General features: G+C 45.5%; 1 protein-coding gene across 1 annotated transcript in view; it reads right to left on the bottom strand.

Annotated features, from left to right (window-relative positions):
- The window catches only part of atp13a2 (ATPase cation transporting 13A2), a 54709-nt gene that overhangs the window by 4344 nt on the left and 37595 nt on the right, over nucleotides 1–12770 (bottom strand). The window contains exons 15-26 of the mRNA XM_033048389.1: nucleotides 12184–12372; nucleotides 11283–11489; nucleotides 10396–10500; nucleotides 8616–8772; nucleotides 7938–8058; nucleotides 5983–6107; nucleotides 4628–4788; nucleotides 4116–4226; nucleotides 3107–3186; nucleotides 2044–2196; nucleotides 1664–1760; nucleotides 308–531 (exon numbers count right to left, since the gene is read on the bottom strand). Of these exons, the coding sequence (XP_032904280.1) occupies nucleotides 308–531; nucleotides 1664–1760; nucleotides 2044–2196; nucleotides 3107–3186; nucleotides 4116–4226; nucleotides 4628–4788; nucleotides 5983–6107; nucleotides 7938–8058; nucleotides 8616–8772; nucleotides 10396–10500; nucleotides 11283–11489; nucleotides 12184–12372 (1730 nt within the window). The remainder of the gene's footprint in view (nucleotides 1–307; nucleotides 532–1663; nucleotides 1761–2043; nucleotides 2197–3106; nucleotides 3187–4115; nucleotides 4227–4627; nucleotides 4789–5982; nucleotides 6108–7937; nucleotides 8059–8615; nucleotides 8773–10395; nucleotides 10501–11282; nucleotides 11490–12183; nucleotides 12373–12770) is intronic.

Raw genomic sequence — 12770 nt, 5'->3', positions numbered from 1 at the left:
GTTTATAGGTTCATTGGTTTCGGTAAAATTGTATATTGACGCAAGTGTGTAGGATACTGTGAGTGTACAGGGTAATCGCCGGTCGGCACGGACTCAGTGGGCCCAAGGGCGTGTTTCTGCGATGTATCTACATAGGGTAGCAAATGTCTAACCTTTCCCGACCAATATGCCAAGAATAATTACATAAGACCGCACAGAACTCGAATTTTGAAAGATTCAGGTGGTTTGTGGATTGCTTTAATATGTAACTACTTCCTTTCATCCCGTGGGTAGTTGCACAACTCGGTGAAAATGGCCACATGCTTACCAGCTCTGTGTGGCAGTGACGGTGTAAGTCAGGACCTGAATCAGGATGACTAGCACGGTCTGCAGCAGCAGGCTGCCCAAGATGGTAATGTTAATCAGACTCCCCACAGGCCGCTGTGCCACAAGCGCTTTTGCAGGACCTGTTCGACCCATGAGTATGGCCACAGTTGTAGTGATGACAAGGTCAAAGTACAGGTACTGCCAGTCTCCCAAGTTTGAGTTGATCTGCACCAAATATAACAAAACATTTCAGAACAATGAAGTCACTGGACTAATGAACATCTAATAAGTATAATTGAGACCGGAGGCTGCGGGACAAACTAAACTGAACTTTTTCTTAACAAAACAATAAAGAATAACAGTAAGTGTCCTGGTACGTATAGGAAGTCTTTAAAGGAGTACGTGTACGGTGTCTTTAAAGGAGATGGGAACTGGATCTTACTGCAAACAACCTATTTTGCAGTCCTTCACATTACTACATACCCTGGCCTGACAGTGCAATGGTTCACAAGTTCTATGGGCAGAATTAGGCCATTTGGCCCATCAAGTCTACTTCGCCATTCAATCATGGCTGATCTATTCCTCTCAACCCCATTCTCCTGCCTTTTCCCCATAACCCCTCACCCCTGAAATCAAGAATCTGTCAATCTCCGCCTTAAAAATACCCATTGACTTGGCCTCCACAACCTTCTGTTGCAATGCATTCCACAAATTCACCACCCTCTGGCTAAAGAAATTCCTCCGCATCTCTTATCTAAAGGTACGTCCTTTTATTCCAGAACAAGGGGTCACAGTTTAAGGATAAGGGGGAAATCTTTTAGGACCGAGATGAGGAAAACATTTTTCACACAGAGAGTGGTGAATCTCTGGAATTCTCTGCCACAGAAGGTAGTTGAGGCCACAGTTCATTGGCTATATTTAAGAGGGAGTTAGATGTGGTCCTTGTGGCTAAAGGGATCAGGGGGTATGGCAGGTACAGGATACTGAGTTGGATGATCAGCCATGATCATATTGAATGGCGGTGCAGGCTCGAAGGGCCGAATGGCCTACTCCTGCACCTATTTTCTATGTTTCTATCTTGTCCCAGACTCTCCCACTAGTGGAAACATCCTCTCCGCATTCACTCTACCGAGGCCCTTCATTATTCGGTAAGTTTTGGTAAGTCACTCCATTTTCTCACAATATAATGGTTAGGATCAGACAGATCTAGGGAACATTCTCCCAACTATTCTGCATCAAGTAATTTTGTGATAAGTGTTGCTGTAGCCAATCTGCCTGCATCAGGAAAAGGCTGGACTAAAGGATTGAGTCTAAAATGGCTGCTAGAATGGTACATCCGCTAAATGTAAGAACTTACCGTGTACAATATTAGCACCGAGACAAACTGGATCATGCTGTACATGGCCATGTATTTGAAAACTCCAAAGGAGGTGATAAGAGAGGCTCGACCTTCCCTACAAAAAACGAGGAATGTGTTATATACGAGAACTGAAAGGCCAAAATTAATAGTGAGACAGAAAATGACCCAAAGTGAAAAAACACACACTGTTGTTAATGTCAGCAATATAGAAAGTGCACAGGTCTGACAGACAACTTTAGTACAGTATAAAATAATTAACGGTACCTAGCTGACATGGAGCTAGCTCCAGGTTTTGTCTGTTGAGGCATCTTGGGAATTTGGTGACATTTCCAATACCCCATAAACCTTCCATCACAATAAGTTGTCCAGGAACTCACCGAATGACCATGGGCACACACTCAATGTTGTCTATTTTAGAGGTGAAGGGGGATGCCACCGAGGCCTCGGAGTCCGAGAGCGAGATCCCAGCGTCTGCAGCTTTCAAAGCCCCACAGTCATTGGCTCCATCTCCGCACATCCCTACAGTGTACCTGAAGAAAGGGTCAACGTTACAAACCGACCTGTGGCTTCACCGACATACCGGGTCGGCACGGTGACGCAGCGGTAGAGTTGCTGCCTCACAGCGCCGGAGACCCGGGTTCCATCCTGTCTACAGGTGCTGTTTGTACGGAGTTTGTACGTTCTCCACGTGACCTGCGTGGGTTTTCTCCGGGATCTCCGCTTTCCCCAACATACTCCACACGCGTACTGGTTTGTAGGTTAATTGGCTTCGGTATAACTATAAATTGTGTGCGTAGGATAGTGTTAGTGTGCGGGGATCGCGTGGTGGGCCAAAGGGCCTGGTTCCACGCTGTATCTCTAAACTAAATTACTGCTTCCAACAAATTCAAAAAGAAAAAAAAATGGGTACAGGATTTAAACGTTGCCCCTTGAATGTTGATGTTTGAGAAACGTCACCATTGACAAAGTTCCTGGTACAAATTACAGCCAATGTTTTCTGTGTCACAGATGTGATATACACATGCACTTCTAGTGTAAATAAGTACCACAACATCCTAAGGCCAATTAATCCAATATATTTTCAGCCTAGGGGCACAGCTTGTAGGGCCTTTGTCACTCAGCACCAGGGGCACGGGATCAATCATGACCTCGGGTGCTGTCTGTGGGGAGTTTGCGCATTCTCCTCGTGGCCAAGTGTGTTTCCTCCGGGTGCCCCAGTCCTCTCTCCCGCCCCCCACATCTCAAAGACGTGTGGGTTAATTGGGTAAATTGCCCCTTGTGCGCAGGTCAGTGCTTGAATCGATAACAATGTGATTAACATTGCATTAGTGTAGAATGAGTGTAAATGGGTGGTTGATGGCCAGTGTGGATGCCCGAACGGCCTGTTTCCGTGCTGTACCTCTCTATGACTACATTAAATTATAAAAAATATCAACCTACTCCAATTTCTGCAAACTCTCCACCAGTTGAGTCTTTTGATTGGGAGCCATCCGAGCATAAACAGTGCCCCGAAGCAGGATCTGAGAAGAGGCAATTAGAAAATGAGGTGGATTAGAATGATGGCCTCATTCATTTGCTGTTGGTTTTAAAGACCCTGAGACCCGCGAGCATTGCCACTTTTCATTTCACTGCACATCTCGTATCTGTATGTGACGAATAAACTTGACTTGACTTGACCCACTATATATATGTACTCGTACTCCTTAGAATTGGAATTAGACACAAATGCCGGAGTAACTCAGCGGGACAGGCAGCATCTCTGGAGAGGAGGAATGGGAGATGTTTCTACAGAGGGTTCTCGACCTGAAACATCACCCATTCCTTCTCTCCAGAGATGCTGCCTGTCCAGCTGAGTAACTCCAGCATTTTGTGTCTATCTTCAGTTTAAACCAGCATCTGCAGTTCCTTCCTACCCCTTAGAATGGGGCCGTTCCCATTCCCAATGAATATTGCAGTTCCACACAGACTGTCTAATAATGAGGTATAGAAGATGAATCAGAGCTCTTGACACTACCTGCCTTAGTAAAAATAACTGTTTCCATTAACAGGCTTTACCTTGCCCTAAACGTTATTTCCTCATCATGTATCTGTGCACTGTAAACGGATCGATTGTAATCATTTATTGTCTTTCCGCTGACTGGTTAGCACGCAACTAAAGCTTTCCATCCTACCTCGGCACACGTGGCAATAAACTAAACCGAACTGAACTGAACTAATATCAAACAAGTCCTGTATCATCCAGCCACCCGCATTTAAACCAATACTAACCTCTTCATTATTACAAAGGTCGGTGCCCACAACACTAACTCCCTTCCACAACCCTTCCCCTAGTACTTTATGCTCCATTTCTGAAAGAATTCCGGAATATTTGAGACCAAAGTAAGGCACACAATTATTCAACCTCGATTTCCCAGTTAATAAATAGTCAAGATCAGATCTGAAATCTCACTTTTTCTAGCAGATCTGGAAAATAGTCGTAAATCACTGCAAACGATTTTCCATTCAGTGCAAAGTGATAGTACGACTGTTCCGAAGTGTGGTTCTCTGGCTGTGGCTGCAGCTGCGACAATAAACGATGAGATGAAAACACATGAGGACATTTGAACTGTAAGCAAGGTACAGATACACACATAGCACTAGTTTCAGAGTCTATCACACTTCCCCCACCAGCCCCTATGCTAACGGTGGCGTAGTGGTACAGTTACCGTCTCTTGGCGCCAGAGACCCGGGTTCGATTCTGACTACGGGTGCCGTCTGTACGGAGTTTGTTCTTTCTCCCTGTGACCGCATGGATTTTCTCTGGTTCCCACATGCCAGAGACCTACAGGTTTGTAGGTTAATTGGTTTGGTATAATTGTAAATTGCCCCTTGCGTGTGTAGGATAGTGTTAGGTCGAGGCGGACTGGGTGGGCCCAAGGGCCCTGTTTCCGCGCTGAACCTCTATACTAAACAATTACTTACCTCGGTCCCATTCAAATCTGGTGCTGGGTCTGAAGGCAGGAATTTCACACAGGCAGGTTTGTCAGCCAAGGGTGGGGACGCATTGGCAAAGATCACTTTGTCCGTCCAACCCACCATTCCACAATTCCTGGCAACATTCAGAGCGGTCAGCATGTTATCTCCTGCAAGAAAGAGCATTTGTTTAGCCTGAGGACACAAGAGACTGCACATGCTGGAATCTTGAGCCACAGCTCAAAGTGCTGGAGGAATGCAGTGGGTCAAGCAGCGTCTGTGGTGGCGATGGGCAGACGGCGTTTTGGATCAGGAGCCGTCTTTCTGATTAGCCTGTTTAATTTTTGTTGTCAGGTCTTGAAGCTCGTAAGCCATCGGGACACCACCTCCTGCCTAGTTAACAAAAGCCACTTCTGATTACTTACTTAGTCATAGCACTGAAGGGATTCAGCAACAAAGTACTCTCACCATAACATTCTGATTCCAGAGAAACTAGAAAGATCCTCACAGCTACGGCTTGCTGTAACTATTAAAATGAAAACACTGGAAGCAAGGATTTTTCTTCTATCAAAGGGGTCGTTGCCTCATGTGGAACAGTGGCCCTGATGGAAATGTTGAAATAAACTATTCATGAAGGCTCAGGAAACAAGAACTGAAAATATCTTAGAGTTTGAGTTTGGTTTATTGTCACGTGTGCCGAGCTACAGTGAAAAGCTTTTATTGTGTTCTAACCAGTCAGCAGAAAGACAACACACGATTACAATCGAGCCGTCCACAGAGTACAGGGAGAAATGTGAATAACGTTTAATGCAAGATTCCACATTCAGATTTTAAACATCATGTGGATGAAGCACTTCCAACAGACCCCAAGAGAGGGCAGTCTATCATCAATGTTCATCGATCAGGACAGTACAACCGCTCAGCCAAGGGAGTGGTGTACCAAGATACTCCATCTCCGGCCAAGATAGAGCATCTTGATATAACTCGTTGCACCACATCTAAGTGCAGTCCTAAACTATTTACCTCATCGGTGACCCTCAGACTATCTTTGATCAGACTTTACCTTGCACTGAACGTTACTCCCTTATCATGTATCTGTACACTGTGAATGGCTCAATTGTAATCATGTGTTCTCTTTAGCACGCAACAAAAGCTTTTCGCTGTACCTCGGCACACGCAACAATATATAAACAAACCATTCGCACTCCTGTACTCTGTCGTACGCGTGTCGGGGGTTATGGGGAGAAGGCAGGAGAATGGGGTTTGGAGGGAGAGATAGATCAGTCATGATTGAATGGCGTAGTAGACGATGGGCCGAATGGCCTAATTCTGATCTTATGATCGGAGTAACAGATGCCTCCTACCTGTCACCATTACAGTTCGGAAATTGGCTCGGATCAGGTTGTCAATGACGGGTTTTGTTTCCGGTTTTAAAATATTCTTCATGATCAGGAATCCCAGGAATGTCAACTCGCTCTCCACGGAATTCCTGTCCGGAGAAAAACACACCGACCGTTTCATTGGCAGCGCGGTCTTTAATGAGGAATCAAACGCTGCGCTCGAAGTGCGGCAAATGTAGATAACACCACCTGCCCCAAGTGTTACATATTACCTGCCAAACATGTATTTTAGTGCTCAAAGTAGAGCAGACAACTGGAAAATTAAACACTTTAGATGCTGGAAATCTGAAATAAAACCAGAACGTTTTGGAAACACTGAGTCAGGCAGCACCTGCGTAAAGGGTTAACTTTTTATCAGAACTGGGAAAGAGAAAAGTCAGTCCACAGGCAATGATGGTCCTGTTTTATACAGCCATCATAGAGTCTGTCCTCACCTTCTCCATCATGGTCTAGTTTGGCTCAGCCGCCAAGCACGACATCCGGAGGCTGCAGCGAATCGTTCGATCAGCCGAGAACGTTGTTGGCTGCAACCTTCCCTCCCCCCCCCTCCAATCGACGACTGTACACTGCAAGGGCCAGGAAGCGAGCGGGTAAGATCATCTCTGACCCCTCTCACCCTGGCCACAAACTCTTTGAAGCACTTCCCTCTGGAAGGCGACTCCGGACTGTCAAAGCCACCACAGCCAGACATAAACTCAGCATCTTTCCACGAGCAGTAGCTCTACTCAATTACCAAAAGTCTGGAGCCTCCTTTTGCTCTGGTATTTTATTTCATTCTTCACATGTTTAAATTATAATGTTTGATTTTTAATTGTCTACTGTATATCGTGTTGTTACTTGCACCAAGGCAAATTCCTTGTGTGGATACACACTTGGCTAATAAAATTTATTCAATTCAATTTACCACCGAGTCATCAACAGCTGACTTCAGTTACAGTGCATCCATTTAGCACAGTGTAGTGCCACTTCCTAACAGCACCAGAGACCTGGGTTCAATTCTGACCTCGGGTGCTGTTTGTGTGGAGTTTGCACTTTCTCCCTGTGACCACATGGGCTTCCTCCGGGTACTCTGCTTTCCTAGTGTGTAGGGAGTGGATGCAAGAGTGGGATAACATGGAACTAGTGTGAATAGGTGATCGACGGTCGGTATGGACTCGCCGGGCTGAAGGGCCTGTTTCCATGCTGTATCTTTCAATCAAAACCTTGGATTCGCATTATCAGAAATGTTCCCTTTATCCTATCCGTCCTTTCTTTGCCTTCTCTGTGACATAAAATGAGCCTGCATCTTTTCTCTTTCCCAGTTCTGCCAATGGGTCTGTGATCTGAGACATTAATGCAGTTGCCTTTTCCGCAGATGCTGCCTGACCGTCTCCAGAATTTTCTGATTTTGGAACAAACTTTTTTTTTTCTTGCCATCGTTTGTGTATCGTTAGTTGAGTTTTGAGATACAGCGTGGAAACAGGCCTTTCGGCCGACCAGCAGCGATCACCCGTACGTACACTAGTTCAATCCCACACAGTCGGGACAATTTCCAGAAGCCAATTCGCCTACAAACCTGCACGTCTTTGGAATGTGGGAGGAAACCTTAACACCCGGAGAAAACCCACGTGGTCACAGGAGAATGTACAAACCCTGTACAGACAGGTGTCTGGTGCTGTCATGACTGCGCCACAGAACCGCCCTGTTTTAATGAACTGAAAACAAAGGAAAGCCAAGCATCAAATTCCAAGACTAATTAATAACAGAGCTTGAATTAATTAACAGAGAGAAGAAGATTGCACAAGCGTTAACTTAATTAATGAATATAGTGTCCATGGCCAATAAATGGATGAGCAAGTTTTTTTTTTCCAATTGGATCTTTACACTTAAAACAAACAATTAAAATCAAAGAAGCACTAATTTGAATAGCAGCTACGTACCTCTCCAACATGTGCACTGCCTCAAAGGTAATGTCTTGATTTAGTGTCTTGTGTGCAAGTCCCAGAATTCTATACCCATCTTTGGCATAGTACCTTAATACTTCTAAAAAATCTGCAGGAACTGGAAAGAAAAATATGTATAAGAAGGAATTGCAGATCAGAAAAATATGTAGATAAGACACAAAATGCCGGAGTAACTCAGCGGGGCCGGCAGCATAGCTGGAGGGAAGGAATGGGTGGCGTTTCGGGTCGAGACCCTTCTTCAGACATACAAATATGTATATGTAGACAAAAATGCTGGAGAAACTCAGCCGGTGCAGCCGCATCTCTGGAGCGAAGGAAATAGGCGACGTTTCGGGCCGAAACCCGAATTGTCTTTGGTAAACTTTTAACATCCAACTATTAAGAGTGAAAAGCAAAGCTTTATAAGTTCATAAGTTCTAAGAGCAGAAATAGGCCATTCGGCCCATCAAGTCTACTCTGCCATTCAATCATGGCTGATTATCTTTCCCCCTCAACCCCATTCTCCTGCCTTCTCCCCATAATGCCTGACACCTGTACTAATCAAGAATATGCCAAACTATATATTTATTCTAAATGTAATAAATTAAATATTCAAAAACTATTATACCAACAATCAGAGATAGTGCGAGGCGTAAGGTCATCAGTATTAGTTACCTGTTTCCTTTAAACAGAGACTGGCCACCATCTCCGGTGCCCCTTTCAAGTACACCTCAAATGGTGAATCATCTGGCTTCTTTGTGATCACACTCATTCTCTGTAATGTTGAGGCAAATGGAAAATGGCGAATAATCCCCAAAATCGTCTCTTGTTTCTGGAGATGAGAGAAAGGACAGATCAGTACACGGATATGCTGGCAATGGATCAAGTGCAGGCAAACGCGGCACAGTGGTGGAGTTGCTGCCTCACAGCGCCAGAGACTTGGGGTCGATCCTGACCATGGGTGCTGTATGTACGGAGTTTGGACCTTCTCCCCGTGACCTGCGTCGGTTTTCTCCGGGTGCTCCAGTTTCCTCCCACACTCCAAAGACGTACAGGTAAATGTATAACTGTAAAATTGTCCCTGGTGTGTGTAGGGTGGTGTTGCTGGTCCGTGTGGACTCGGTGGGCCGAAGGACCTGCTTGCACGTTGTATCTCTAAACTAAACTAAAGAGATTCATTTAACTGATCCCAAGCTCATTCCATTTTATTCCAACTATGATCCCATCAACTGCTCCCAATTCGAGAACTCAACTGTACACAAGGGGGAAATTTAGAGTGACTAAGTCAACTATTTTCCATGACTTTGGAACGAGTGGAGGAAACTGGAGCCCCCAGGGGAAATCCATGTGGTCACGGCGGAGAACATGCAGTTCTGTAGTCAGAGGGTGGTGAATCTGTGGAATTCATTTGCCACAGACGGCTGTGGAGGCCAAGTCAATGGATATTTTTAAGGCAGAGATTCTTGGTTAATATGGGTGTCAGGGGTTTATGGAGAGAAGCCAGGAATTGGGGTTGAGAGGGAAAGATAGATCAGACCATGATTGAATGGCAGAGTAGACTTGATGGGCCGAACTGCCCAATGCTGCTCTTAGAACTGATGAACTCCACACAGACAGCACAAGTGGCCAGGACTGAGCTGGTATTGCTGACAAAGTGAGGAAGCAACACCACACACTGCGCTTCCATCCCAGGAGCCATCCTTCAGTACGACAACCGTGTCATCACCCCTACTATTCTGCAGCAGCAGAATCCCAAGCAAAACTGAGCTGCTGGGGGAGGTAGTTGAGGTAGGTGCTATCACAATGTTCACAATGTTGGACAGGTACATGGATAGAATAGTTGAGAGGGATATTGGCCAAACATAGGCAGGTGGGACTAGTGTAGATCAGACATGTTGGTTGGCGTGGGCAAGTTGGGCCGAAGGGCCCGACTCCACACTGTAAGTCTCTATAATAACAGAAATAGACACAAGGTGTTAGAACAAACTGCTAGAGGAACAGGGTTACAGGGTGTTATACACAGGGTAAACTGCATCACAGATGATACAGGGTTTTATACTTGTGACATTGACCACTTTTTACTTCCTTTATTCTTTTCCGAAGGTGCGAACTGTCGGAATCTGGTTAAATAGTTGTGCTTCGTCTTTCCTGCTTCAACCAACAGGCAACTCCTTATTGTGTAGGAAGGAACTACAGATGCTGGTGTAAACCGTAGACACAAAAAGCTGGAGCAACTCAGCATTGAGATACTCCAGCATTTAGTGCTTTTAAAATAAAATGTAAACCAGCACCTGCAGTTCCTTGTTTCTACCACCTGGACATTTCTGGTTACTCCTCACCGACATGGTTGATGGAACGCTTCATTTAGGACCAATTCAAAAAACAGATTCACACGTAACAATGTAATACTGACAACTCTGTCTCAGTATCACACCCACTAAACCAGGACGCTCACACTTCCATAAGGCTGTTCTTCCACCAGTGGAGGCTTCATCACAGCTAGAACTTTCATTCCAAACGTTCTGCTTATGTCCAAGTTTGTAATCTCATCATTCAGAGTCTGAAAATAGAGTACATATTCCGTTATCATCGTTACTTTTTTTTTTGCATATCTTTCATTCATTTGTTCTATCGTTTAAGAAGGAACTGCAGGTGCTGGAAAATCGAAGGTAGACAAAAATGCTGGAGAAACTCAGCAGGTGCAGCAGCATCTATGGAGCGAAGGAAAAAGGCAACGTAAGCCTATGCCTTCTAATTTTTGACTTCCCTACCTTGGAAAGAAGACTGAGGCCGTTCACCTTATCTATATCCTTAGGTAGACAAAAATGCTGGAGGAACTCAGCGGGTGAGGCAGCATTTATGGAGCGAAGGAATAGGTGACGTTTCGGTCTCGACCCGAAAGGTTGCCTTTTTCCTTCGCTCCATAGATGCTGCCTCACCCACTGAGTTTCTCCAGCATTTTTGTCTACCTTCATTTGTTCTAGATCGCTCTATATCATCGTTTACATCTCTTGTTTCTCTCTTCCCCGACTCTCAGTCAGAGGAAGGTTCTCGACCCGAGACATAGGTTAATTGGCTTCTGTAAATCACCCCTAGTGTGTAGGATGCAAATGTGAGATAACATAGAACCAGAATAAGGGTGATCGATGGTCGGCGTGGAAGGCCCTGTTTCCATGCTGTATCTGTAAACTACACTGGAAAAACAAGACCGAATCGTCACCCATTCCTACTCTCTGGAGATGCAGCCTGTCCCGCTGAGTTACTCCAGCATTGTGTCTACCTTCGGTGTAAACCAGCACCTGCAGTTTCTTCCAACACAAACTAGTCTGAGAGTTGACTCACCCAACCAGTTGACTCGATCATCTTCAGGTCCAGTGGGTCACCGATCGGCTGGTTGTTGAGCAGTGTGACGCTGTGACACGTGGCCAGGGCATGCAGCATCCGACTGCTCCCGAGGTGCTGGGTGTCGTGGATAATCGGATCAAAGTTCTTGTCTGTTGCCAGTGCCACTCCCCAATAGTCCAGACCTTCCTCTGTTAGTGTTCCTGTCTGAGAAAAACACATCATAACTTGAGAACGGCTGGTGAAACTTTGTCACGCCCTTTATGTGGCCACTCTTTACATACCTTGCGAATGGAAAATCAAAGAATTTCACTGTGACTTGTCACATGTGACAATAAAGTCTTCATTCATTCACTTAGTGATGATTCAATAGCCCAGAAATCCAATCTAGCATCACTTTCTCTTGTACATCCTAGTTTCGTTTAGTTTATTGTCATGTGTACCGAGGTACAGTGGAAAGCTTCTGTTGCGTGTTAACCAGTCAGTGGAAAGACAACACATGATTACAAATATGTACAGATACATGATAAAGGGAATAACTTGAATAACATTCAGCGCAAGATAAAGTCCGATCCAATGAGGTAGATGGTAGTTCAGGACCGCTCTCTAGTTGTTGGTAGGATGGTTCAGTTGCCTTATAACAGCTGGGAAGAAACTGTCCCTGAATCTGTAGGTGTGCATTTTCATATTGCTATATATTTTTGTGCGTTTTCACATTTCTATACCTTTTTGCCTGATGGGAGTGGGGAGAAGAGGGAGTTGGCCAGGGTGCGACTCGTCCTTGATTATGCTGGTGGCCTTGCCGAGGCAGCGCGAGGTGTAGATGGATCCCACCCACCTGCGAGGTCCATACGCTCACATCTATGAGGTGTTAAATGGAGTCAATGTAAATGGACCTCACCTTATCAAAACAGATGAGCTTCAGCTTGCCGCAAATGTTGATGCGCGGAGGACTGATACAAAATATCCCGTATTTTTTCAGTCGGTCTTGGGCGTAGATGGTGCCAACAGTCATCGCGGCGGGTAGCGCGGGCGGAATTATGATGGTGATCAGATCGAGGATACGCGTCACCACACGTCCCACCGACACCTACACATGCCAGGGGAGGAATTATGCCAGGAAAATGATCACAGGGAAATCCACACATATTAACAAGGACAGAACAGGAAACTACAGAGGAGGCAGAACCTGTCTGAAGAGAACTGAAGACACAGGAAGTGCAGATACACAAAATTGCTGGGGAAACTCAGCGGGTGCAGCAGCATCTATGGAGCGAAGGAAATGGGCGACGTTTCGGGCCGAAACCCTTCTTCAGACTGATGGGGGGTGGGAGGGTCGCCCATGGGTCGCCCATGCCCGAAACGTCACCCATTTCCTTCGCTCCATAGATGCTGCTGCACCCGCTGAGTTTCCCCAGCGATTTTGTGTACCTTCGATATTCCAGCATCTGCTGTTCCCTTTTGAACAGGAAGTGCAGATGCTGGTTT

This window comes from Amblyraja radiata, chromosome 31, assembly GCF_010909765.2.
Source record: "Amblyraja radiata isolate CabotCenter1 chromosome 31, sAmbRad1.1.pri, whole genome shotgun sequence".
Lineage (NCBI taxonomy): Eukaryota > Metazoa > Chordata > Chondrichthyes > Rajiformes > Rajidae > Amblyraja > Amblyraja radiata.
Note: the sequence above shows the minus strand (reverse complement) of the source record. Positions and strands in the feature narration are given on the sequence as shown.